General features: G+C 45.8%; 1 protein-coding gene across 5 annotated transcripts in view; it reads left to right on the top strand.

Annotated features, from left to right (window-relative positions):
- ASH1L (ASH1 like histone lysine methyltransferase) overlaps nt 1–27,454 on the top strand; it is a 120,156-nt gene extending 92,702 nt beyond the window's left edge. For all 5 annotated transcript variants that reach the window (XM_056554522.1, XM_056554524.1, XM_056554525.1 and 2 more), the window contains exons 14-28: nt 415–573; nt 648–742; nt 3,794–3,942; nt 4,027–4,179; nt 19,692–19,746; nt 20,243–20,375; nt 20,453–20,701; nt 24,474–24,560; nt 24,638–24,728; nt 24,804–24,942; nt 25,016–25,188; nt 25,272–25,438; nt 25,522–25,562; nt 25,643–25,911; nt 26,026–27,454. In XM_056554522.1, the coding sequence (XP_056410497.1) occupies nt 415–573; nt 648–742; nt 3,794–3,942; nt 4,027–4,179; nt 19,692–19,746; nt 20,243–20,375; nt 20,453–20,701; nt 24,474–24,560; nt 24,638–24,728; nt 24,804–24,942; nt 25,016–25,188; nt 25,272–25,438; nt 25,522–25,562; nt 25,643–25,911; nt 26,026–26,117 (2,052 nt within the window). In that variant the 3' untranslated portion in view covers nt 26,118–27,454. The remainder of the gene's footprint in view (nt 1–414; nt 574–647; nt 743–3,793; nt 3,943–4,026; nt 4,180–19,691; nt 19,747–20,242; nt 20,376–20,452; nt 20,702–24,473; nt 24,561–24,637; nt 24,729–24,803; nt 24,943–25,015; nt 25,189–25,271; nt 25,439–25,521; nt 25,563–25,642; nt 25,912–26,025) is intronic.

The raw sequence follows: 27,454 nt of genomic DNA, 5'->3' as shown, positions 1-27,454 counted from the left end.
TCTGTAGGGATCTGCTCCTGTGTAGTGGATAAGACATCTGTAGGGATCTGCTCCTGTGTAGTGGATAAGACATCTGTAGGGATCTGCTCCTGTGTAGTGGATAAGACATCTGTAGGGATCTGCTCCTGTGTAGTGGATAAGACATCTGTAGGGATCTGCTCCTGTGTAGTGGATAAGACATCTGTAGGGGATCTGCTCCTGTGTAGTGGATAAGACATCTGTAGGGATCTGCTCCTGTGTAGTGGATAAGACATCTGTAGGAATCTGCTCCTGTGTAGAGGATAAGACATCTGTAGGGGATCTGCTCCTGTGTAGAGAGTAGCTTGTTAGCTCATGGGGCAGCATTCTGGATCTTCAGGTTGTTGCAGACTCCCTCGTGGACTATGTTACATCCTTTCTCCTATTTTTATGAAGCAATTGTGTAAGTGCGGCTTTGAGCAGTGTCGCGGAATAATCGGCGGTAAAAGTCAGAGGATGAATGGCCTGAATAGTAAGACTGGGCACTTATCCACCCATCGAAGGCCCGGCCGCTCCAAGGAGAAGAGGAAATCCAAGCATCGGCTAAAGAGGAGGGTGAGTGAGAGGTCGATGGCCACCGGGGCTCTGGAGCAGATGTAGGATTACCTCATCACATTTCCTTTCTGCAGAGGGGTCATCTGAGCGAGGACCGCAACGACAATGTCAGCTCTGCTAATCGACTCTGCCCTCAACTACATATGAAGCCAATGTCCAACAGAGAAAGGTGAGACACCTGTGTACCACTGCACGCCTGATCACTACTACATCACTGTGTGCCTGATCACTACTACATCACTGTGTGCCTGATCACTACTACATCACTGTGTGCCTGATCACTACTACATCACTGTGTGCCTGATCACTACTACATCACTGTGTGCCTGATCACTACTACATCACTGTGTGCCTGATCACTACTACATCACTGTGTGCCTGATCACTACTACATCACTGTGTGCCTGATCACTCCTACATCACTGTGTGCCTGATCACTCCTACATCACTCTGTGCCTGATCACTACTACATCACTCTGTGCGTGATTTCTAATACATCACTGTGTGCATGGTCACTACTACATCACTGTGTGCGTCATAACTACGTCACTGTGTGCCCGATCACTGCTACGTCACTGTGTGTCCGATCACTGCTACGTCACTGTGTGCCCGATCACTGCTACGTCACGGTGTGCCCGATCACTGCTACGTCACTGTGTGCCCGATCACTGCTACGTCACTGTGTGCCCGATCACTACTACGTCACTGTGTGCCCGATCACTACTACGTCACTGTGTGCCTGATCACTACTACGTCACTGTGTGCCCGATCACTACTACGTCACTGTGTGCCCGATCACTACTACGTCACTGTGTGCCCGATCACTGCTACGTCACTGTGTGTCTGGTTACTATTGCATCTGGTCACTACTGCATCACTGTATGTGTGATCACTGCTAAGTCACTGTGTGTGTGGGATCACTACTACATCACTGTATGTCTGGTCACTACTACAGCACTGTATGTCTGGTCACTAATACATCACTGTGTGTTTGTGAGCACTTCCACGTCACTGTGATTCTGGTCACTACCACGTCACTGTGTGTGATCACAACCACGTCACTGTGTGTCTGGTTACTACTGCATCTGGTCACTACTGCATCACTGTGTGTGTGGGATCACTATTAAGTCACTGTGTGCGGGGGATCACTACTACGTCGCTGTGTGTGGGGGATCACTACTACGTCGCTGTGTGTGGGGGATCACTACCGCTTCGCTGTGTGTGGGGGATCACTACCACGTCGCTGTGTGTGTGGGATCACTACCGCGTCGCTGTGTGTGTGTGATCACTACCGCGTCGCTGTGTGTGTGTGATCACTACCGCGTCGCTGTGTGTGTGATCACTACCGCGTCACTGTGTGTGTGGGATCACTACAATGTCACTGTGTGTGTGTGGGATCACTACTGCGTCACTGTGTGTGCCTGATCACTACTACGTCACTGTGTGTGCCTGATCACTACTACGTCACTGTGTGTGCCTGATCACTACTACGTCACTGTGTGTGCCTGATCACTACTACGTCACTGTGTGTGCCTGATCACTACTACGTCACTGTGTGTGCCTGATCACTACTACGTCACTGTGTGTGCCTGATCACTACTACGTCACTGTGTGCCTGATCACTACTACGTCACTGTGTGCCTGATCACTACTACGTCACTGTGTGCCTGATCACTACTACGTCACTGTGTGCCTGATCACTACTACGTCACTGTGTGCCTGGGATCACTACTACGTCACTGTGTGTGTGGGATCACTACTACGTCACTGTGTGCCTGGGATCACTACTACGTCACTGTGTGTGTGGGATCACTACTACGTCACTGTGTGCCTGATCACTACTACGTCACTGTGTGCCTGATCACTACTACGTCACTGTGTGCCTGGGATCACTACTACGTCACTGTGTGTGTGGGATCACTACTACGTCACTGTGTGCCTGATCACTACTACGTCACTGTGTGCCTGATCACTGCTACGTCACTGTGTGCTCGATCACTACTACGTCACTGTGTGCCTGATCACTGCTACGTCACTGTGTGCTCGATCACTGCTACGTCACTGTGTGCCTGATCACTTCTACATCACTGTGTGCCTGATCACTACTACATCACTGTGTGCCTGATCACTACTACGTCACTGTGTGCCTGATCACTACTACGTCACTGTGTGCTCGATCACTACTACGTCACTGTGTGCTCGATCACTACTACGTCACTGTGTGCCTGATCACTACTACGTCACTGTGTGCCTGATCACTGCTACGTCACTGTGTGTGTGGGATCACTACTACGTCACTGTGTGTGTGGGATCACTACTACGTCACTGTGTGTGTGGGATCACTACTACGTCACTGTGTGTGTGGGATCACTGCTACGTCACTGTGTGCCTGATCACTGCTACGTCACTGTGTGCCTGATCACTGCTACGTCACTGTGTGCATGATCACTGCTACGTCACTGTGTGCCTGATCACTACTACGTCACTGTGTGCCTGATCACTACTACGTCACTGTGTGCTCGATCACTGCTACGTCACTTTGTTCCTGATCACTACTACATCACTGTGTGCTCGATCACTGCTACGTCACTGTGTGCCTGATCACTACTACGTCACTGTGTGCCTGATCACTACTACGTCACTGTGTGCCTGATCACTACTACGTCACTGTGTGCCTGATCACTACTACGTCACTGTGTGCCTGATCACTACTACGTCACTGTGTGCCTGATCACTACTACGTCACTGTGTGCCTGATCACTACTACGTCACTGTGTGCCTGAACACTGCTACGTCACTGTGTGCCTGATCACTGCTACGTCACTGTGTGCCTGATCACTACTACGTCACTGTGTGCCTGATCACTACTACGTCACTGTGTGCCTGATCACTACTACGTCACTGTGTGCCTGATCACTACTACGTCACTGTGTGCCTGATCACTGCTACGTCACTGTGTGCCTGATCACTACTACGTCACTGTGTGCCTGATCACTACTACGTCACTGTGTGCTCGATCACTGCTACGTCACTTTATTCCTGATCACTACTACATCACTGTGTGCTCGATCACTGCTACGTCACTATGTGCCCGATCACTACTATGTCACTGTGTGCCCGATCACTTCTACATCACTGTCCTGCCTTCACCTTTCCGCCTACCGTGTGACACCTTGCTGCACAATCAATCTCTGCATCACTCATTTATTTTTATTCTTAGGAATTTTGTGTTGAAGCACCGTGTGTTCTTGGTGAGAAACTGGGAGAAAACACGGCAGAGGCACGAGGAGGTAAAGGATGATCTGAGCTCGTCCCCTTTGTACAGCCGGTGGAGCAGTGTGTGCAGGGATGATGGCAACATTAAGTCTGGTGAGGCTCCAGTCACAGTTTCGGCATGGCCTCCTCATTACACCCATTGGTCATTAATGGGGTTCTGTGTCCCTTGTTTTGTAGATGTCTTTATGACCCAGTTTGCTGCTCTGCAGACATCACGTTCTGTACGTACCAGGAGGTTAGCGGCTGCTGAGGAGAACATCGAGGTGACACGGGCAGCGCGGCTGGCACAGATATTTAAGGAGATATGTGATGGGATCATCTATTCTAAAGGTGTAGATTATGGAAAATGTGTATATTAACGCACTTACATATACATACAGGGGAATGGTTGTTGGTGCGTGACAAGCAGTGGCATATGTACCACAGTTGATGGTGTGGTCTTGTTTCCTTCATCACGTCTCAGTATGCAAAGACCAGCAAAACATCTGCACACCAAACTTTGAAGTAGCTGTGGTCAAAAGTCAAAACTTGATGTGAGTGCCAGAAGAGTTCTTCATCATACAGTGGCCGAAAATGCAAATCACACTCCCCCTTCCCTGTTTACAGTGATTGGAGGGGCTGTAGTTTTGCCATTTTTGGCCACAATTTGGCAAAGTTATATTCTTTCCCTTCTGTCATGCTTTGATTTTCAACCACAGCTATTTCTGTGTGCCAATATTTTGCAGGTCTTTGCACACTGACATATGATGCAGGACGAGTTCCTAAAAATAGAATTGTTAGTTAATTTGTCCAACCCCTGTAAGTATGTGACGTATATGTTTCATACACTTAGGTTGAAGTCAGTAAAACTCCCCTTTCTCTTACCACAGATTCCATGACATCAATTTTTATTGTTATCGCATTGCTTCTAATTTGGATGTGACAAAATAATTTAACAAATGTTTCCACACATAATTTAATTCATAATTTACTGTATCAGAATCCCAGTGGGTCAGAAGTTTACATACACCTTAGTGACACTGGCTCTAGCAGCTTGTGATAGGCTGATCATGTAAGGTAACTAGATGTGACCTTGAGCGGGATTATAATCCGCAAGACATCATAATAAAAGGCTGGTCCATTCGCCTTCAAGGGGCTACCCTGTTCTGTTCACACTGTAATATGTGCATGGGCCTGCACCTTTGTTATAACACCCAGGAAGAAGTCTTTGGGGGGAAAAAAAGAAAAGAAAATCAGTCCAAGAACAACAGTGAAAGCCTTGTGAAGATGTAGGAAATGGGCACAGACGTGTCTATATCAAGAAGTTTGTGTATAAATATATATATATATATATATATATATATATATGTATGTATGTATGTGGGTGTGTGTGTGTGTGTGTAAGTGTCTTATATTCACATTGCCTGGAAGGCGCTCAGCAAGGAAGAAGCCGCTGCTTTGAAATAACCAAATAAAGCCCAGTTACAGTCGTCAGCAGCACATGGGGACAAGGATCTGACCTATGCAAAAATGTCCTCTGGTGTGACAAAACAAGGAAAGTGGGCCTAATGCCCATGACTATGTATAAAGGAAAAAGTGGGAGGCTTCTAAGCCAAAGATCACCATCTGGGTGGGCAGCATCAATTTGTTGAGTGCTTTGAATCAATTCACAATATAAATGGTATATGAGGAAGAACAACGCAAAGATACTGAAGTGATCTCTTAAGACATTAGCCATGAAGGTAAAGCTTGAGCCAAAAGGGTTTTCCAAATGGACAAATCACCCAAGCATACTCCCACACCTAATGGTTTAAGCCCTGACTTCAATTCCATGTAAAATTTATAGGCAACATTGAAAAGGCATGTACTAGCAAGGAGACAACAAACCTGACTGCACCAGGAGGAAATTACCTAAATCTCAGCAACGCACTGTGAGGAGCTAATGGATGCCCCAAAACGTGTCATAGGCAGTGTAAATGCAAAGTTACCAAATACTGACCACATGTATGTAAACGGCTAAAAATCTACTGGGAATTTGAGGAAAGAAAGTAAATCAGTTTCTAAAATTTTTGTGACACCTCACAGCCTGAAGTATAGTAGTAATCCTGACCTATGAGAGGGAATATAATTGAGGAATATGTATCTGACCTATGAGAGGTAATGTGGAGGAGGATGATGTATGCGACCTATGAGAGAGGGAATGAGGAGGAGGATTATGTATGTGACCTATGAGAGAGGGAATGAGGAGGAGGATTATGTATGTGACCTAAGAGAGGGAATGTAATGGAGGATTATGTGTATGACCTAAGAGAGGGAATGTGGAGGAGGATTATGTATGTGACCTAAGAGAGGGAATGTGCAGGAGGATTATGTATTTGACCTAAGAGAGGGAATGTGGAGGAGGATGATGTATGTGACCTAAGAGAGGGAATGTGGAGGAGGATTATGTATGTGACCTAAGAGAAAGGGAATGTGGAGGAGGATTATGTATGTGACCTAAGAGAGGGAATGTGGAGGAGGATTATGTATGTGACCTAAGAGAGGGAATGTGCAGGAGGATTATGTATGTGACCTAAGAGAAGGGAATGTGGAGGAGGATTATGTATGTGACCTAAGAGAGGGAATGTAATGTAGGATTATGTATGTGACCTAAGAGAGGGAATGTGGAGGATTATATATGTGACCTAACAGAGGGAATGTAATGTAGGATTATGTATCTGACCTAAGATAGAGGGAATGTGGAGGAGGATTATGTATGTGACCTAAGAGAGGGAATGTGCAGGAGGATTATGTATCTGACCTAAGAGAGGGAATGTGGAGGAGGATGATGTATGTGACCTAAGAGAGGGAATGTGGAGGAGGATTATGTATGTGACCTAAGAGAGAGGGAATGTGGAGGAGGATTATGTATGTGACCTAAGAGAGGGAATGTGCAGGAGGATTATGTATGTGACCTAAGAGAGGGAATGTGGAGGATTATGTATGTGACCTAAGAGAGGGAATGTGGAGGATTATGTATGTGACCTAAGAGATGGAATGTGGAGGATTATGTATGTGACCTAAGAGAGGGAATGTGGAGGAGGATTATGTATGTGACCTAAGAGAGGGAATGTGGAGGATTATATATGTGACCTAAGAGAGGGAATGTGGAGGAGGATTATGTATGTGACCTAAGAGAGGGAATGTAATGGAGGATTATGTATGTGACCTAAGAGAAGGGAATGTGGAGGAGGATTATGTATGTGACCTAAGAGAGGGAATGTGGAGGAGGATTATGTATGTGACCTAAGAGAGGGAATGTGGAGGAGGATTATGTATGTGACCTAAGAGAGGGAATGTGGAGGAGGATTATGTATGTGACCTAAGAGAGAGGGAATGTGGAGGAGGATTATGTATGTGACCTAAGAAAGGGAATGTAATGGAGGATTATGTATGTGACCTAAGAGAGGGAATGTGGAGGAGGATTATGTATGTGACCTAAGAGAGAGGGAATGTGGAGGAGGGTTATGTATCTGACCTAAGAGAGGGAATGTGGAGGAGGATTATGTATGTGACCTAAGAGAGGGAATGTGGAGGAGGATTATGTATGTGACCTAAGAGAGGGAATGTGGAGGAGGATTATGTATCTGACCTAAGAGAGGGAATGTGGAGGAGGATTATGTATGTGACCTAAGAGATGGAATGTGGAGGAGGATTATGTATGTGACCTAAGAGAAGGGAATGTGGAGGATTATGTATGTGACCTAAGAGAGAGGGAATGTGGAGGAGGATTATGTATGTGACCTAAGAGATGGAATGTGCAGGAGGATTATGTATGTGACCTAAGAGAAGGGAATGTGGAGGAGGATTATGTATGTGACCTAAGAGAGGGAATGTAATGGAGGATTATGTATGTGACCTAAGAGAGGGAATGTGGAGGATTATGTATGTGACCTAAGAGAGGGAATGTGGAGGATTATGTATGTGACCTAAGAGAGGGAATGTGGAGGATTATGTATGTGACCTAAGAGATGGAATGTGGAGGAGGATTATGTATGTGACCTAAGAGAGGGAATGTGGAGGAGGATTATGTATGTGACCTAAGAGAGGGAATGTAATGGAGGATTATATATGTGACCTAAGAGAGGGAATGTGGAGGAGGATTATGTATGTGACCTAAGAGAGGGAATGTAATGGAGGATTATGTATGTGACCTAAGAGAAGGGAATGAGGAGGAGGATTATGTATGTGACCTAAGAGAGGGAATGTGGAGGAGGATTATGTATGTGACCTAAGAGAGGGAATGTGGAGGAGGATTATGTATGTGACCTATGAGAGAGAGAATGTAATGGAGGATTATGTATGTGACCTAAGAGAGGGAATGTGGAGGAGGATTATGTATGTGACCTAAGAGAGGGAATGTGGAGGAGGATTATGTATGTGACCTAAGAGAGGGAATGTAATGGAGGATTATGTATGTGACCTAAGAGAAGGGAATGTGGAGGATTATGTATGTGACCTAAGAGAGGGAATGTGGAGGAGGATTATGTATGTGACCTAACAGAGGGAATGTGGAGGAGGATTATGTATGTGACCTATGAGAGAGAGAATGTAATGGAGGATTATGTATGTGACCTAAGAGAGGGAATGTGGAGGAGGATTATGTATGTGACCTAAGAGAGGGAATGTGGAGGAGGATTATGTATGTGACCTAAGAGAGGGAATGTAATGGAGGATTATGTATGTGACCTATGAGAGAGAGAATGTAATGGAGGATTATGTATGTGACCTAAGAGAGGGAATGTGGAGGAGGATTATGTATGTGACCTAAGAGAGGGAATGAGGAGGAGGATTATGTATGTGACCTAAGAGAGGGAATGTGGAGGAGGATTATGTATGTGACCTAAGAGAGGGAATGTGGAGGAGGATTATGTATGTGACCTAAGAGAGGGAATGTGGAGGAGGATTATGTATGTGACCTATGAGAGAGAGAATGTAATGGAGGATTATGTATGTGACCTAAGAGAAGGGAATGAGGAGGAGGATTATGTATGTGACCTAAGAGAGGGAATGTGGAGGAGGATTATGTATGTGACCTAAGAGAAGGGAATGAGGAGGAGGATTATGTATGTGACCTAAGAGAGGGAATGTGGAGGAGGATTATGTATGTGACCTATGAGAGAGAGAATGTAATGGAGGATTATGTATGTGACCTAAGAGAAGGGAATGAGGAGGAGGATTATGTATGTGACCTAAGAGAGGGAATGTGGAGGAGGATTATGTATGTGACCTAAGAGAGGGAATGTGGAGGAGGATTATGTATGTGACCTATGAGAGAGAGAATGTAATGGAGGATTATGTATGTGACCTAAGAGAGGGAATGTGGAGGAGGATTATGTATGTGACCTAAGAGAGGGAATGAGGAGGAGGATTATGTATGTGACCTAAGAGAGAGGGAATGTGGAGGAGGATTATGTATGTGACCTAAGAAAGGGAATGTGGAGGATTATGTATGTGACCTAAGAGAGGGAATGTAATGTAGGATTATGTATGTGACCTAAGAGAGGGAATGAGGAGGAGGATTATGTATGTGACCTAAGAGAGGGAATGAGGAGGAGGATTATGTATCTGACCTAAGAGAGGGAATGAGGAGGAGGATTATGTATGTGACCTAAGAGATGGAATGTGCAGGAGGATTATGTATGTGACCTAAGAGAGGGAATGTGGAGGATTATGTATGTGACCTAAGAGAGAGGGAATGTGGAGGAGGGTTATGTATCTGACCTAAGAGAGGGAATGTGGAGGAGGATTATGTATGTGACCTAAGAGAGAGGGAATGTGGAGGAGGGTTATGTATCTGACCTAAGAGAGGGAATGTGGAGGAGGATTATGTATGTGACCTAAGAGAGGGAATGTGGAGGAGGATTATGTATGTGACCTAAGAGAGGGAATGTGGAGGAGGATTATGTATGTGACCTAAGAGAGGGAATGTGGAGGAGGATTATGTATGTGACCTATGAGAGAGAGAATGTAATGGAGGATTATGTATGTGACCTAAGAGAGGGAATGTGGAGGAGGATTATGTATGTGACCTAAGAGAGGGAATGTGCAGGAGGATTATGTATGTGACCTAAGAGAGGGAATGTGGAGGATTATGTATGTGACCTAAGAGAGGGAATGAGGAGGATTATGTATGTGACCTAAGAGAGAGGGAATGTGGAGGAGGATTATGTATGTGACCTAAGAGATGGAATGTGCAGGAGGATTATGTATGTGACCTAAGAGAAGGGAATGTGGAGGAGGATTATGTATGTGACCTAAGAGAGGGAATGTAATGGAGGATTATGTATGTGACCTAAGAGAGGGAATGTGGAGGATTATGTATGTGACCTAAGAGAGGGAATGTGGAGGATTATGTATGTGACCTAAGAGAGGGAATGTGGAGGATTATGTATGTGACCTAAGAGATGGAATGTGGAGGAGGATTATGTATGTGACCTAAGAGAGGGAATGTGGAGGAGGATTATGTATGTGACCTAAGAGAGGGAATGTAATGGAGGATTATATATGTGACCTAAGAGAGGGAATGTGGAGGAGGATTATGTATGTGACCTAAGAGAGGGAATGTAATGGAGGATTATGTATGTGACCTAAGAGAAGGGAATGAGGAGGAGGATTATGTATGTGACCTAAGAGAGGGAATGTGGAGGAGGATTATGTATGTGACCTAAGAGAGGGAATGTGGAGGAGGATTATGTATGTGACCTATGAGAGAGAGAATGTAATGGAGGATTATGTATGTGACCTAAGAGAGGGAATGTGGAGGAGGATTATGTATGTGACCTAAGAGAGGGAATGTGGAGGAGGATTATGTATGTGACCTAAGAGAGGGAATGTAATGGAGGATTATGTATGTGACCTAAGAGAAGGGAATGAGGAGGAGGATTATGTATGTGACCTAAGAGAGGGAATGTGGAGGAGGATTATGTATGTGACCTAAGAGAGGGAATGTGGAGGAGGATTATGTATGTGACCTAAGAGAGGGAATGTGGAGGAGGATTATGTATGTGACCTAAGAGAGGGAATGTGGAGGAGGATTATGTATGTGACCTAAGAGAGGGAATGTGGAGGAGGATTATGTATGTGACCTAAGAGAGGGAATGTGGAGGAGGATTATGTATGTGACCTATGAGAGAGAGAATGTAATGGAGGATTATGTATGTGACCTAAGAGAAGGGAATGAGGAGGAGGATTATGTATGTGACCTAAGAGAGGGAATGTGGAGGAGGATTATGTATGTGACCTAAGAGAGGGAATGTGGAGGAGGATTATGTATGTGACCTAAGAGAGGGAATGAGGAGGAGGATTATGTATGTGACCTAAGAGAGAGGGAATGTGGAGGAGGATTATGTATGTGACCTAAGAAAGGGAATGTAATGGAGGATTATGTATTTGACCTAAGAAAGGGAATGTGGAGGATTATGTATGTGACCTAAGAGAGGGAATGTAATGTAGGATTATGTATGTGACCTAAGAGAGGGAATGAGGAGGAGGATTATGTATGTGACCTAAGAGAGGGAATGAGGAGGAGGATTATGTATCTGACCTAAGAGAGGGAATGAGGAGGAGGATTATGTATGTGACCTAAGAGATGGAATGTGCAGGAGGATTATGTATGTGACCTAAGAGAGGGAATGTGGAGGATTATGTATGTGACCTAAGAGAGAGGGAATGTGGAGGAGGGTTATGTATCTGACCTAAGAGAGGGAATGTGGAGGAGGATTATGTATGTGACCTAAGAGAGAGGGAATGTGGAGGAGGGTTATGTATCTGACCTAAGAGAGGGAATGTGGAGGAGGATTATGTATGTGACCTAAGAGAGGGAATGTGGAGGAGGATTATGTATGTGACCTAAGAGAGGGAATGTAATGGAGGATTATGTATGTGACCTAAGAGAGGGAATGTGGAGGAGGATTATGTATGTGACCTAAGAGAGAGGGAATGTGGAGGAGGATTATGTATGTGACCTAAGAGAGACGGAATGTGGAGGAGGATTATGTATGTGACCTAAGAGAGAGGGAATGTGGAGGAGGATTATGTATGTGACCTAAGAGAGGGAATGTAATGGAGGATTATGTATGTGACCTAAGAGAGGGAATGTAATGGAGGATTATGTATGTGACCTAAGAGAGGGAATGTGGAGGAGGATTATGTATGTGACCTATGAGAGAGAGAATGTAATGGAGGATTATGTATGTGACCTAAAGAGAGGGAATGAGGAGGAGGATTATGTATGTGACCTAAGAGAGGGAATGTGGAGGAGGATTATGTATGTGACCTAAGAGAGGGAATGTGGAGGAGGGTTACATGTCTGACTGAACAGAAAATTTGTATGATGGTATATGTATAGAGGGATTGGGGAAAGTGAGTTTAACAAATTTGGTGAAGGTGAATGGAAAATTATTTCAACTACATGGAGATGGACATCATTGGCCCAACTGAATAGAAACTATCACGTAAACTATAGAGAAATTAGAGTAATTAGTGAAATTGCTTGGGCATCTATATACTACAGGGTGGGCGATTTCTATGTATACACCTTAATAACATGGGAATGGTTGGTGATAACTTCCTGTTTGTGGCATATTAGTATATGTGAGGGGGGGAAACTTTTCAAGATGGGTGGTGACCATGGCTGCCATTTTGAATCCAACTTTTGTTTTTCAATAGGAAGAGGGTCATGTGACATCAAACTTATTGGGAATTTCACAAGAAAAACAATGATGTGCTTGGTTTTACTGTAACTTTATTCTTTCATCAGTTATTTACAAGTTTCTGACCACTTATAAAATGTGTTCAATGCGCTGCCCATTGTCAATGCAACCCTCTTCTCTATATACTGCTATATACTACTATATACACCTCAGGAGAAATGCTAGCACAGACTTCCAGTATCTGTATACACTGCTATATACTACTATATACACTGCAGGAGAAATGCTAGCACAGGCTTCCAGTATCTGTATACACTGCTATATACTACTATATACACCGCAGGAGAAATGCTAGCACAGGCTTCCAGTATATGTATACACTGCTATATACTACTATATACACCGCAGAAGAAATGCTAGCACAGGCTTCCAGTATCTGTATACACTGCTATATACTACTATATACACTGCAGGAGAAATGCTAGCACAGGCTTCCAGTATACACTGCTATATACTACTATATACACCACAGGAGAAATGCTAGCACAGGCTTCCAGTATCCGTATACACTGCTATATACTACTATATACACCGCAGGAGAAATGCTAGCACAGGCTTCCAGTATCCGTATACACTGCTATATACTACTATATACACTGCAGGAGAAATGCTAGCACAGGGTTCCAGTATACACTGCTATATACTACTATATACACCACAGGAGAAATGCTAGCACAGGCTTCCAGTATCCGTATACACTGCTATATACTACTATATACACCGCAGGAGAAATGCTAGCACAGGCTTCCAGTATCCGTAGTTTCAGGTGCTGCACATCTCGTATCTTCACAGCATAGACAATTGCCTTCAGATAACCCCAAAGATAAAAGTCTAAGGGGGTCAGATCGGGAGACCTTGGGGGCCATTCTACTGGTCCACGTCGACCAATCCACTTTCCAGGAAACTGTTCATCTAGGAATGGTTGGACCTGACGGTTCTGTTACAATTTTTGTTTTGCCCATTCTGCAGCATCTGAAACTACGGATACTGGAAGCCTGTGCTAGCATTTCTCCTGCGGTGTATATAGTAGTATATAGCAGTGTGTACTGGAAGCCTGTGCTAGCATTTCTCCTGCGGTGTATATAGTAGTATATAGCAGTGTGTACTGGAAGCCTGTGCTAGCATTTCTCCTGCGGTGTATATAGTAGTATATAGCAGTGTATACGGATACTGGAAGCCTGTGCTAGCATTTCTCCTGCGGTGTATATAGTAGTATATAGCAGTGTATAAGGATACTTGAAGCCTGTGCTAGCATTTCTCCTGCGGTGTATATAGCAGTGTATACAGATACTGGAAGCCTGCGCTAGCATTTCTCCTACGGTGTATATAGTAGCATATAGCAGTGTATACGGATACTGGAAGCCTGTGCTAGCATTTCTCCTGCGGTGTGTATACAGATACTGGAAGCCTGTGCTAGCATTTCTCCTGCGGTGTATATAGCAGTGTATACAGATACTGGAAGCCTGTGCTAGCATTTCTCCTGCGATGTATATAGTAGTATATAGCAGTGTATACGGATATTGGAAGCCTGTGCTAGCATTTCTCCTGCGGTGTATATAGTAGTATATAGCAGTGTATACTGGAAGCCTGTGCTAGCATTTCTCCTGCAGTGTATATAGTAGTATATAGCAGTGTATACGGATACTGGAAGCCTGTGCTAGCATTTCTCCTGCGGTGTATATAGTAGTATATAGCAGTGTATACGGATACTGGAAGCCTGTGCTAGCATTTCTCCTGCAGTGTATATAATAGTATATAGTAGTATATACAGATACTGGAAACCTGTGCTAGCATTTCTCCTGCGGTGTATATAGTAGTATATAGCAGTGTATACGGATACTGGAAGCCTGTGCTAGCATTTCTCCTGCAGTGTATATAATAGTATATAGTAGTATATACAGATACTGGAAACCTGTGCTAGCATTTCTCCTGCGGTGTATATAGTAGTATATAGCAGTGTATACTGGAGGCCTGTGCTAGCATTTCTCCTGCGGTGTATATAGTAGTATATAGCAGTGTATACTGAAGCCTGTGCTTGCATTTCTCCTGCGGTGTATATAGTAGTATATACAGATACAGGAAGCCTGTGCTAGCATTTCTCCTGCGGTGTATATAGTAGTATATAGCAGTGTATACAGATACTGGAAGCCTGTGCTAGCATTTCTCCTGCGGTGTATATAGTAGTATATACAGATACAGGAAGCCTGTGCTAGCATTTCTCCTGCGGTGTATATAGTAGTATATAGCAGTATATAGAGAAGAGGGGGCATTGACAATCCAACACAATGGGCAGCACATTGAACACATTTTCTAAGTGGTCAGAAACTTGTAAATAACTGATGAAAGAATAAAGTTACCTTAAAGCCAAGCACATCATTGTTTTTCGTGTGAAATTCCCAATACGTTTGATGTCACATGACCCTTTTCCTATCGAAAAAACAAAAGTTGGATTCAAAATGGCCGCCATGGTCACCACCCATCTTGAAAAGTTTCCCCCTTCACATATAATAAATAATGTGCCACAAACAGGAAGTTAATATCACCAACCATTCCCATTTTATTAAGGTGTATCCATATAAATGGCCCACCCTGTATATATCTCTCATATTTAAAGACTAAAGAAGGCAAACCAATGGGAGAACACCATAACTGGCCCGTATGTTCAGTGTTCAACAAAGGACAAGATCAGACTGATATGTAATGAATGAGGAACAGAGGACAAGATCAGACTGACCTGTAATGAATGAGAAACAGAGGAGAAGATCAGACTGACCTGTAATGAATGAGAAACAGAGGACAAGATCAGACTGACCTGTAATGAATGAGAAACAGAGGACAAGATCAGACTGACCTGTAATGAATGAGGAACAGAGGACAAGATCAGACTGACCTGTAATGAATGAGAAATAGAGGACAAGATCAGACTGACCTGTAATGAATGAGGAACAGAGGACAAGATCAGACTGACCTGTAATGAATGAGGAACAGAGGACAAGATCAGACTGACCTGTAATGAATGAGGAACAGAGGACAAGATCAGACTGACCTGTAATGAATGAGAAACAGAGGAGAAGATCAGACTGACATGTAATGAATGAGAAACAGAGGAGAAGATCAGACTGACCTGTAATGAATGAGGAACAGAGGAGAAGATCAGACTGACCTGTAATGAATGAGAAACAGAGGAGAAGATCAGACTGACCTGTAATGAATGAGGAACAGAGGACAAGATCAGACTGACCTGTAATGAATGAGGAACAGAGGACAAGATCAGACTGACCTGTAATGAATGAGGAACAGAGGACAAGATCAGACTGACCTGTAATGAATGAGGAACAGAGGACAAGATCAGACTGACCTGTAATGAATGAGGAACAGAGGACAAGATCAGACTGACCTGTAATGAATGAGGAACAGAGGACAAGATCAGACTGACCTGTAATGAATGAGGAACAGAGGACAAGATCAGACTGACCTGTAATGAATGAGGAACAGAGGACAAGATCAGACTGACCTGTAATGAATGAGGAACAGAGGACAAGATCAGACTGACCTGTAATGAATGAGAAACAGAGGACAAGATCAGACTGACCTGTAATGAATGAGGAACAGAGGACAAGATCAGACTGACCTGTAATGAATGAGGAACAGAGGACAAGATCAGACTGACCTGTAATGAATGAGGAACAGAGGACAAGATCAGACTGACCTGTAATGAATGAGGAACAGAGGACAAGATCAGACTGACCTGTAATGAATGAGGAACAGAGGACAAGATCAGACTGACCTGTAATGAATGAGAAACAGAGGAGAAGATCAGACTGACATGTAATGAATGAGAAACAGAGGAGAAGATCAGACTGACCTGTAATGAATGAGGAACAGAGGAGAAGATCAGACTGACCTGTAATGAATGAGAAACAGAGGAGAAGATCAGACTGACCTGTAATGAATGAGGAACAGAGGACAAGATCAGACTGACCTGTAATGAATGAGGAACAGAGGACAAGATCAGACTGACCTGTAATGAATGAGGAACAGAGGACAAGATCAGACTGACCTGTAATGAATGAGGAACAGAGGACAAGATCAGACTGACCTGTAATGAATGAGGAACAGAGGACAAGATCAGACTGACCTGTAATGAATGAGGAACAGAGGACAAGATCAGACTGACCTGTAATGAATGAGGAACAGAGGACAAGATCAGACTGACCTGTAATGAATGAGGAACAGAGGACAAGATCAGACTGACCTGTAATGAATGAGGAACAGAGGACAAGATCAGACTGACCTGTAATGAATGAGAAACAGAGGACAAGATCAGACTGACCTGTAATGAATGAGAAACAGAGGACAAGATCAGACTGACCTGTAATGAATGAGGAACAGAGGACAAGATCAGACTGACCTGTAATGAATGAGGAACAGAGGACAAGATCAGACTGACCTGTAATGAATGAGGAACAGAGGACAAGATCAGACTGACCTGTAATGAATGAGGAACAGAGGACAAGATCAGACTGACCTGTAATGAATGAGGAACAGAGGACAAGATCAGACTGACCTGTAATGAATGAGGAACAGAGGACAAGATCAGACTGAACTGTAATGAATGAGGAACAGAGGACAAGATCAGACTGACCTGTAATGAATGAGGAACAGAGGACAAGATCAGACTGACCTGTAATGAATGGGGAACAGAGGACAAGATCAGACTGACCTGTAATGAATGGGGAACAGAGGACAAGATCAGACTGACCTGTAATGAATGGGGAACAGAGGACAAGATCAGACTGACCTGTAATGAATGGGGAACAGAGGACAAGATCAGACTGACCTGTAATGAATGGGGAACAGAGGACAAGAACTTTAAACCACCTTGAATGGTGTATTTGATGCTTATAAAGAGCAGTGTTATTACCTGTTGCTTGTTCAGAGACAAGACAGAAGGAGCCCCTAACTACAGTGACATGTGGTGGAGGAACCCACCTACCTACAGTAACATGTGGTGGAGGACCCCACCTACCTCCTACAGTGACATGTGGTGGAGGAACCCACCTACCTACAGTAACATGTGGTGGAGGACCCCACCTACCTCCTACAGTGACATGTGGTGGAGGAACCCACCTACCTACAGTAACATGTGGTGGAGGACCCCACCTACCTCCTACAGTGACATGTGGTGGAGGAACCCACCTACCTACAGTAACATGTGGTGGAGGACCCCACCTACCTCCTACAGTGACATGTGGTGGAGGAACCCACCTACCTCCTACAGTGACATGTGGTGGAGGAACCCACCTACCTCCTACAATGACGTGGTGGAGGAACCCACCTACCTCCTACAGTGACATGTGGTGGAGGAACCCACCAACCTCCTACATTGACATGTGGTGGAGGAACCCACCAACCTCCTACAGTGACATGTGGTGGAGGAACCCGCCAACCTCCTACATTGACATGTGGTGGAGGAACCTGCCAACCTCCTACAGTGACATGTGGTGGAGGAACCCGCCAACCTCCTACAGTGACATGTGGTGGAGGAACCCGCCAACCTCCTACAGTGACATGTGGTGGAGGAACCCACCAACCTCCTACAGTGACATGTGGTGGAGGAACCCGCCAACCTCCTACAGTGACATGTGGTGGAGGAACCCACCTACCTACAGTAACATGTGGTGGAGGACCCCACCTACCTCCTACAGTGACATGTGGTGGAGGAACCCACCTACCTACAGTAACATGTGGTGGAGGACCCCACCTACCTCCTACAGTGACATGTGGTGGAGGAACCCACCTACCTCCTACAGTGACATGTGGTGGAGGAACCCACCTACCTCCTACAATGACGTGGTGGAGGAACCCACCTACCTCCTACAGTGACATGTGGTGGAGGAACCCACCAACCTCCTACATTGACATGTGGTGGAGGAACCCACCAACCTCCTACAGTGACATGTGGTGGAGGAACCCGCCAACCTCCTACAGTGACATGTGGTGGAGGAACCCGCCAACCTCCTACAGTGACATGTGGTGGAGGAACCCGCCAACCTCCTACAGTGACATGTGGTGGAGGAACCCGCCAACCTCCTACAGTGACATGTGGTGGAGGAACCCGCCAACCTCCTACATTGACATGTGGTGGAGGAACCCGCCAACCTCCTACAGTGACATGTGGTGGAGGAACCCGCCAACCTCCTACAGTGACATGTGGTGGAGGAACCCGCCAACCTCCTACAGTGACATGTGGTGGAGGAACCCACCAACCTCCTACAGTGACATGTGGTGGAGGAACCCACCAACCTCCTACAGTGACATGTGGTGGAGGAACCCGCCAACCTCCTACAGTGACATGTGGTGGAGGAACCCACCAACCTCCTACAGTGACATGTGGTGGAGGAACCCACCAACCTCCTACAGTGACATGTGGTGGAGGAACCCACCAACCTCCTACAGTGACATGTGGTGGAGGAACCCACCAACCTCCTACATTGACATGTGGTGGAGGAGCCCCCTAGAGTCGGCAGAAGAATCCATCCAGCCATGCAGGAATTGTGAAGGACAGTGGATTTTTCTATATTGCTAACAATCACCTTGATCCCATGGGAAATCTCTGGACCGAAATCAACTGCTGGGAAAAGGGACCTACAGAGATCTAAGAGCCTGAGTGAGTCTTGTTAGGGTTATTCCTTTTAGACATGACGGTACGGATGGCGACAGGACTTTGGTTTTTATGTATTTGGACATGATATAAAAATATTCTAAGAACACAGCATTGGTCCATGTCCACTCATATTTAAAGATATTTACTTTTATTGTAATAATAATAATTATTATTATTTGCATTATTATTGTTAATAAACAATCAGCCGCCGATAATGTTCACCACCAATGTACTACACATAGTCCCTGTAATGTCACATCATAGTACTCTACCAATCATACATGTAAGTACTGGTCTTTATGATGGTGCTGCTCGGTATGATCTGCCTGTACTTTACATCGAGCAGGTCTATGGAGCTATTGGTATTTTCTGCTGCATGGAGACTACTGATGGCCTGGCCGCACAGGTTGTGCAATATCTGATGCATAATATTTATCTCACAGATTCCATGAACCGAAGCCTCGCAGCTCCACTTCTCAGCCTACCGCCCAAGAAAAAGTAAGAACCAGACTGAGAGTATTGTATGGGGAGATCACTACCTACTATTTGCATAGATTGGAGGGGGAGGGTCACGATCTGCAGAGATGGGTTGGGGGGGGGGGTCACTACTATCTGTAGAGATGGGGGTTGCTATTATCTGTAGAGTTGGGGGAGGGGGTCACTATTACCTTTAGAGATGGTGGGGGGGTCACTATCATCTATAGAGATGGGGGAGGGGGTCACTATTACCTGTAGATATGGTGGGGGGAGGGCACTATTACCTGTAGAGATGGTGGCAGTAGGGGGTTTGTCACTATTACCTGTAGGGATGGGGGGGCACTATTACCTGTAGAGATGGCGGCAGGCAGTAAGGGGGGTTGTCACTATTACCTGTAGAAATGGTGTGGGGGGGAGTCACTATTACCTGTAGAGATGATGATGGGGGGGGGGGGGTCACTCTCTTAGGTTTCATCCACTACCGGATGGTTTCTTCTAGTTGCCTCTACCATTGCAGAAACCCTTACTACTATGAGAAGGTTGGTGATCCTCTAGATTTGCTGACGATTGAGAAGCAGATTCTGAGCGGATACTACAAGACAGTCGAAGCCTTTGACACAGACATGTTGAAGGTTTTCCGTAATGCAGAGGTAAGTGTGGTACACAAGAGTACTCATCTCTTCATTTGGACCCCCCTCCCATAAATAAAGTTTTACTTTAATTTCAGAAATATCATGGTAGGAAGTCGGCAATTGGGAGAGATGTGTGCCGGCTCCGGAAGGCTTATTACAGCGCTCGGCACGAGTCTGCTGCACATATCGATGAAATCTCAGGGGAAACTGCTAGTGAAGCGGACAGCAGTGAGACCTCCCTGTACGACAAGGATGGTGGCCACGAGAAGGAGGATGACATCATCCGCTGTATCTGTGGCCTTTACAAGGATGAAGGATTGATGATTCAGTGTGAGAAGTGTATGGTGAGTGTACAGAGGATGTTGTGCGAGTGTATATGATGTGTACAGAGGATAGTGAGGGTATGCATAAAGATAGATAAGGTGAGTGTATGATGTGTGTCTACCGGATGAGGTGAGTGTATGATGTGTGTGTATACCGGATGAGGTGAGTGCATTGTGTGTGTATACCGGATGAGGTGAGTGTATGATGTGTGTATGTCAGATGATGTGTATATGTCAGATGAGGTGAGTGTATGATGGGCTTATACCGGATGAGGTGAGTGTATGATGTGTGTATGTCAGATGAGGTGAGTGCATGATGTGTGTATACTGGATGAGGTGAGTGCATGATGTGTGTATACCGGATGAGGTGAGTGCATGATGTTTGTATACCGGATGAGGTGAGTGCATGATGTTTGTATACCGAATGAGGTGAGTGCTGTATGTATATCAGATGATGTGTATATGTCAGATGAGGTGAGTGTGTGATGGGCTTATATCGGATGAGGTGAGTGTATGATGTGTGTATATCAGATGTGTATGTCAGATGAGGTGAGTGTATGATGGGCTTATACCGGTTGACGTGAGTGTATGATGTGTGTATACTGGATGAGGTGAGCGCATGATGTGTGTATACCGGATGAGGTGAGTGCATGATGTGTGTATATCAGATGTGTATGTCAGATGAAGTGAGTGTATGATGGGCTTATACCGGATGAGGTAAGTGTATGATGTGTGTATACCGGATGAGGTGAGTGTATGATGTGTGTATGTCAGATGAGGTGAGTGCATGATGTGTGTATACCGGATGAGGTGAGTGCATGATGTGTGTATACCGGATGAGGTGAGTGCATGATGTGTGTATACCGGATGAGGTGAGTGCATGATGTGTGTTTACCGGATGAGGTGAGTGCATGATGTGTGTGTGTGTATACCGGATGAGGTGAGTGCATGATGTGTGTGTGTATACCGGATGAGGTGAGTGTATGATGTGTGTATGTCAGATGAGGTGAGTGTATGATGTATGTATGTCAGATGAGGAGAGTGTATGATGGGCTTATACCGGATGAGGTGAGTGTATGATGTGTGTATACCGGATGAGGTGAGTGTATGATGTGTGTATATCAGATGTGTATGTCAGATGAGGCGAGTGCATGATGTGTGTATACCGGATGAGGTGAGTGAATGATGTGTGTATATCAGATGTGTGTATGTCAGCTGAGGTGAGTGTATGATGGGCTTATACCGGATGAGGTGAGTGCATGATGTGTGTGTATACCGGATGAGGTGAGTGCATGATGTGTGTGTATACCGGATGAGGTGAGTGCATGATGTGTGTGTATACCGGATGAGGTGAGTGCATGATGTGTGTGTATACCGGATGAGGTGAGTGTATGATGTGTGTGTATACCGGATGAGGTGAGTGCATGATGTGTGTGTATACCGGATGAGGTGAGTGCATGATGTGTGTGTATACCGGATGAGGTGAGTGTATGATGTGTGTGTATACCGGATGAGGTGAGTGTATGATGTGTGTGTATACCGGATGAGGTGAGTGCATGATGTGTGTGTGTGTGTATACCGGATGAGGTGAGTGCATGATGTGTGTGTATACCGGATGAGGTGAGTGCATGATGTGTGTGTATACCGGATGAGGTGAGTGCATGATGTGTGTGTGTGTGTATACCGGATGAGGTGAGTGCATGATGTGTGTATACCGGATGAGGTGAGTGCATGATATGTGTGTGTGTATACCGGATGAGGTGAGTGCATGATGTGTGTGTGTGTGTGTATACCGGATGAGGTGAGTGCATGATGTGTGTGTATACCGGATGAGGTGAGTGCATGATGTGTGTGTGTATACCGGATGAGGTGAGTGCATGATGTGTGTGTGTATACCGGATGAGGTGAGTGCATGATGTGTGTATACCGGATGAGGTGAGTGCATGATGTGTGTATACCGGATGAGGTGAGTGCATGATGTGTGTATACCGGATGAGGTGAGTGCATGATGTGTGTATACCGGATGAGGTGAGTGCATGATGTGTGTATACCGGATGAGGTGAGTGCATGATGTGTGTGTGTGTATACCGGATGAGGTGAGTGCATGATGTGTGTGTGTGTGTGTGTATACCGGATGAGGTGAGTGCATGATGTGTGTGTGTATATACCGGATGAGGTGAGTGCATGATGTGTGTGTGTGTGTATACCGGATGAGGTGAGTGCATGATGTGTGTGTGTGTATACCGGATGAGGTGAGTGCATGATGTGTGTGTGTGTATACCGGATGAGGTGAGTGCATGATGTGTGTGTATACCGGATGAGGTGAGTGCATGATGTGTGTGTGTGTATACCGGATGAGGTGAGTGCATGATGTGTGTGTGTGTATACCGGATGAGGTGAGTGCATGATGTGTGTGTGTGTATACCGGATGAGGTGAGTGCATGATGTGTGTGTGTGTGTATACCGGATGAGGTGAGTGCATGATGTGTGTGTGTGTATACCGGATGAGGTGAGTGCATGATGTGTGTGTGTGTATACCGGATGAGGTGAGTGCATGATGTGTGTGTGTGTGTGTGTATACCGGATGAGGTGAGTGCATGATGTGTGTGTGTGTGTGTGTATACCGGATGAGGTGAGTGCATGATGTGTGTGTGTGTATACCGGATGAGGTGAGTGCATGATGTGTGTGTGTATATACCGGATGAGGTGAGTGCATGATGTGTGTGTGTGTGTGTGTATACCGGATGAGGTGAGTGCATGATGTGTGTGTGTGTGTGTGTATACCGGATGAGGTGAGTGCATGATGTGTGTGTGTGTGTATACCGGATGAGGTGAGTGCATGATGTGTGTGTGTGTATACCGGATGAGGTGAGTGCATGATGTGTGTGTGTGTATACCGGATGAGGTGAGTGCATGATGTGTGTGTGTGTGTGTGTGTATACCGGATGAGGTGAGTGCATGATGTGTGTGTGTGTGTGTGTGTATACCGGATGAGGTGAGTGCATGATGTGTGTGTGTGTGTATACCGGATGAGGTGAGTGCATGATGTGTGTGTGTGTGTGTGTGTATACCGGATGAGGTGAGCGCATGATGTGTGTGTGTGTGTATACCGGATGAGGTGAGTGCATGATGTGTGTGTGTGTATACCGGATGAGGTGAGTGCATGATGTGTGTGTGTGTATACCGGATGAGGTGAGTGCATGATGTGTGTGTGTATATACCGGATGAGGTGAGCGCATGATGTGTGTGTGTGTGTGTATACCGGATGAGGTGAGTGCATGATGTGTGTGTGTGTATACCGGATGAGGTGAGTGCATGATGTGTGTGTGTGTATACCGGATGAGGTGAGTGCATGATGTGTGTGTGTATACCGGATGAGGTGAGTGCATGATGGGCGTATACCAGGTGAGGTGAGTGCATGATGTGTGTGTGTGTATACCGGATGAGGTGAGTGCATGATGGGCGTATACCAGGTGAGGTGAGTGCATGATGTGTGTGTGTGTGTATACCGGATGAGGTGAGTGCATGATGGGCGTATACCAGGTGAGGTGAGTGCATGATGTGTGTGTGTGTATACCGGATGAGGTGAGTGCATGATGGGCGTATACCAGGTGAGGTGAGTGCATGATGTGTATGTATACCGGATGAGGTGAGTGTATGATGGGCGTATACCAGGTGAGGTGAGCGTATCAGAAATTATCTGGATCACAGTGGTTCAGACCTGATTTTGACTTTTTCCTCTTTATCGTTCGGAGGTCTCCTTTATGATCACTGACCAGTTGATTTCCGGCAGGTGTGGCAGCATTGTGACTGTATGGGTGTGACGTCTGATGTGGAGCATTACCTTTGCGAGCATTGTGACCCCCGGCCCGTGGACAGGGTGAGTGATGGTATCCGCCATCTTGCTTTACTATATGATGGCTCTGCCCCCGCTCACAGTGTGATGTGTTATTGTAGGAAGTTCCCATGATCCCGTGTCCCCATTATGCTCAGCCCGGATTCATTTACTTCATCTGCCTCCTACGAGATGAACTCCTCCTCCGACAAGGTACCTGATGTCTGGTGAGTGTATGAATAGATGTGGGCCATGTGCGCGAATCTAATGTGCCTATGTGTCTGTCAGGTGACTGCGTCTATCTCATGCGGGACAGCCGGCGTACCCCAGACGGACAGCCCGTGAGACAGTCCTACCGACTCCTGTCACACATCAACCGCGAGAAGCTGGATATCTTCCGGATAGAGAAGCTGTGGAAGAATGAGAAGTACGGCCATAACTTATTATGTGCCCGGACCAAGATGGTGCCAGATGCCCTCTGACCTCTCTTCTCTCCACAGGGGGGAGCGCTTTGCCTTTGGACATCATTACTTTCGGCCACATGAAACGCATCACTCACCATCCCGGAAGTTCTATCACAACGAGCTGTTCCGTGTGCCGCTGTATGAAATCATCCCTCTGGAGGCCGTGGTCGGCACCTGCTGTGTTCTTGACTTGTACACATACTGCAAAGGTAAAGAATGGGCGGCCATAGTGACCCTACAGTGCCTGCAGTCTGTCACCCACCAGTCATGACCCCCCTCGTCTTCATTACAGGACGTCCAAAGGGAGCCAAAGAGCAGGATGTTTATATCTGTGACTATCGGCTGGATAAATCCGCCCATTTGTTCTACAAAATCCACCGCAATCGGTACCCAGTCTGCACCAAGATTTATGCCTTCGATCACTTCCCCAAGAAGCTGACCCCAAAAAGGGATTTTTCAGTGAGTGTTGTGTATTTGGTGCAGCGTCTAACCACTATGTCATGGCTGCATCGTTCTAATGTGGCCTCCATCTTTAATTTCAGCCTCATTACGTGCCAGATAACTACAAGCGGAATGGTGGCAGGTGAGCTCGCCCTCGCATCCCCAGATCTCCATGTTTACTGATTATATCATCATATGTCACCAAGTTTTCTCTCCTCACAGGTCATCATGGAAATCTGAGCGACCCAAAGCATCAGGAGAAGAGATGATACAAGAGGAGCCGATGTCTGTGATGGAGGTCCTAATGGTGAATAATGATGCCCCTCCAGAGATGCTAGACCCCCCCCAGGTGGAAGTGAGTGAGAGCAACACAGCAGAGACCAACAGCCGCCCCACACGCCTCTGCTCCCCGCTAGAATGTCGGCAAGCCAAGAGAGACCGCCTCAACCGGATTCTTCTCCAGCTTCTGGAGAAACTGCCAGGGAAGAACGGTTAGTGGGTCTTTCCTTATGCCTTCATCCTGTGCCGCCGTTACCACTTTGGTTGTGAGATTGCATGGTATCTCCTGCCTGTGGTTGTGATAACTGCTCTTATTTATTCTACAGCCATCGATGTTACCTATCTCCTGGAGGAGGGTCCATGTCGGAAACTGAGACGCAGAACTCTTAACCTTCCCGAGTGCATTTTTAGAAAGTGACCTCAGACTGTACTGGAGGCGAGAGATGCTGTGGCCAGAAGAGCAGGGCTGGGAGGTCAGCTGACCCTTCAGATCTCCCATGTACAGACGGAGCTGTGGAGATCATCCATCGTACCCAGCACGGCTGCTCACCAGATTCTTCAGGGTCACCTCTAGGGATTGGCTCTGCTATGGTATTTTCTCACCTACCTTGTCTCATTGCAGCACTTTTCCACCTTTCTAGCAGCAGAGGCCCCCCTTACACTAAGTACCCACAATCCTCTACTGTTTCTTGGACTGCACCTTGTGTCCAGTCCTCCTGCAGAATGTAAAGGCTGGAGATCAGCAGACACATGGCGGCTTCTTCTCACTGGTGTTTACAGTAATGACTTACCCCTAGTGCATGGAGTGAGATGAATGGATGAGGTGGGGGTCTCCTCTGGGAACCACCGCCACATGGCAGACAACAGGCACTTTACTCAATGTCCTCAGAGTCGGGAGCCATCAAGCTGCATCTATGATCAAGAGGCACTTTACCCAGCGCATCCCAAGAGCGGAGACCACCACACCCCCCCCCCCCGAACCTCCCAGCGCCCAGGAAGAAGGACACCCCGGGGCTGGCGGTTGTAAATAAAGCAAAGCTTCAGAATTGTTTCCTGTCCTTATAAAAGAAGGAAAGATTATGTGATTATATAATAAGGTGCCAAGTTCCATGGGTGTAAAGCAATACGATACGCGGCGGCGCCTGTCTGGATGAAGCGCTCATCCCGGCCGGAGCAAACACAAATCATTTCAGTAAAAAATATTTTATTAAAAAAGGTGACAGATGTGTTTTGCATATTTTCTTACTGTCAAGCGCGGACGGCCTGAGTATATGATAATCCCCTGGGCGCACTGCAAGCCTCAGCAGCCCCTGCACTTTCTCATGGTCATCTTCACAAAAGAAAAGGGAAAGCATGTTACGGCGGAGGCCGGCAGCGGCGCTGCAGACAATCACAGGCCGGATACAAATCCATATATATCGATTTTTCGTGTGCGTTGCTTGTGTTTGAGTTTTTTTTCCTACTTGTGAAAAATTGTCATTTCTGGTTGTTTTCTAATAATTCTCAATGGTTTTTAAACTCTAGAAGCACTACACCCGCCAGGCCACTCCACCTGTGCCGCCTCGGGCTCTGTAATTTGCTGCTAATTTGTTTCATTTTTACAAGGAGACGTATAAGAACGTAGTGGATTGTTTGGATGTTAATCTCTGTACATGATGTATTACCGATTCTAGCAATGGATGTAATCTGCAGTCGTCTCAGTCCCTGAGAGTCTAGTATTAAACGGAAACAAAGCCCTCGCTTTCCTTAATCTCA

Source organism: Hyla sarda, unplaced genomic scaffold (assembly GCF_029499605.1).
Source record: "Hyla sarda isolate aHylSar1 unplaced genomic scaffold, aHylSar1.hap1 scaffold_778, whole genome shotgun sequence".
NCBI lineage: Eukaryota > Metazoa > Chordata > Amphibia > Anura > Hylidae > Hyla > Hyla sarda.
Note: the sequence above shows the minus strand (reverse complement) of the source record. Positions and strands in the feature narration are given on the sequence as shown.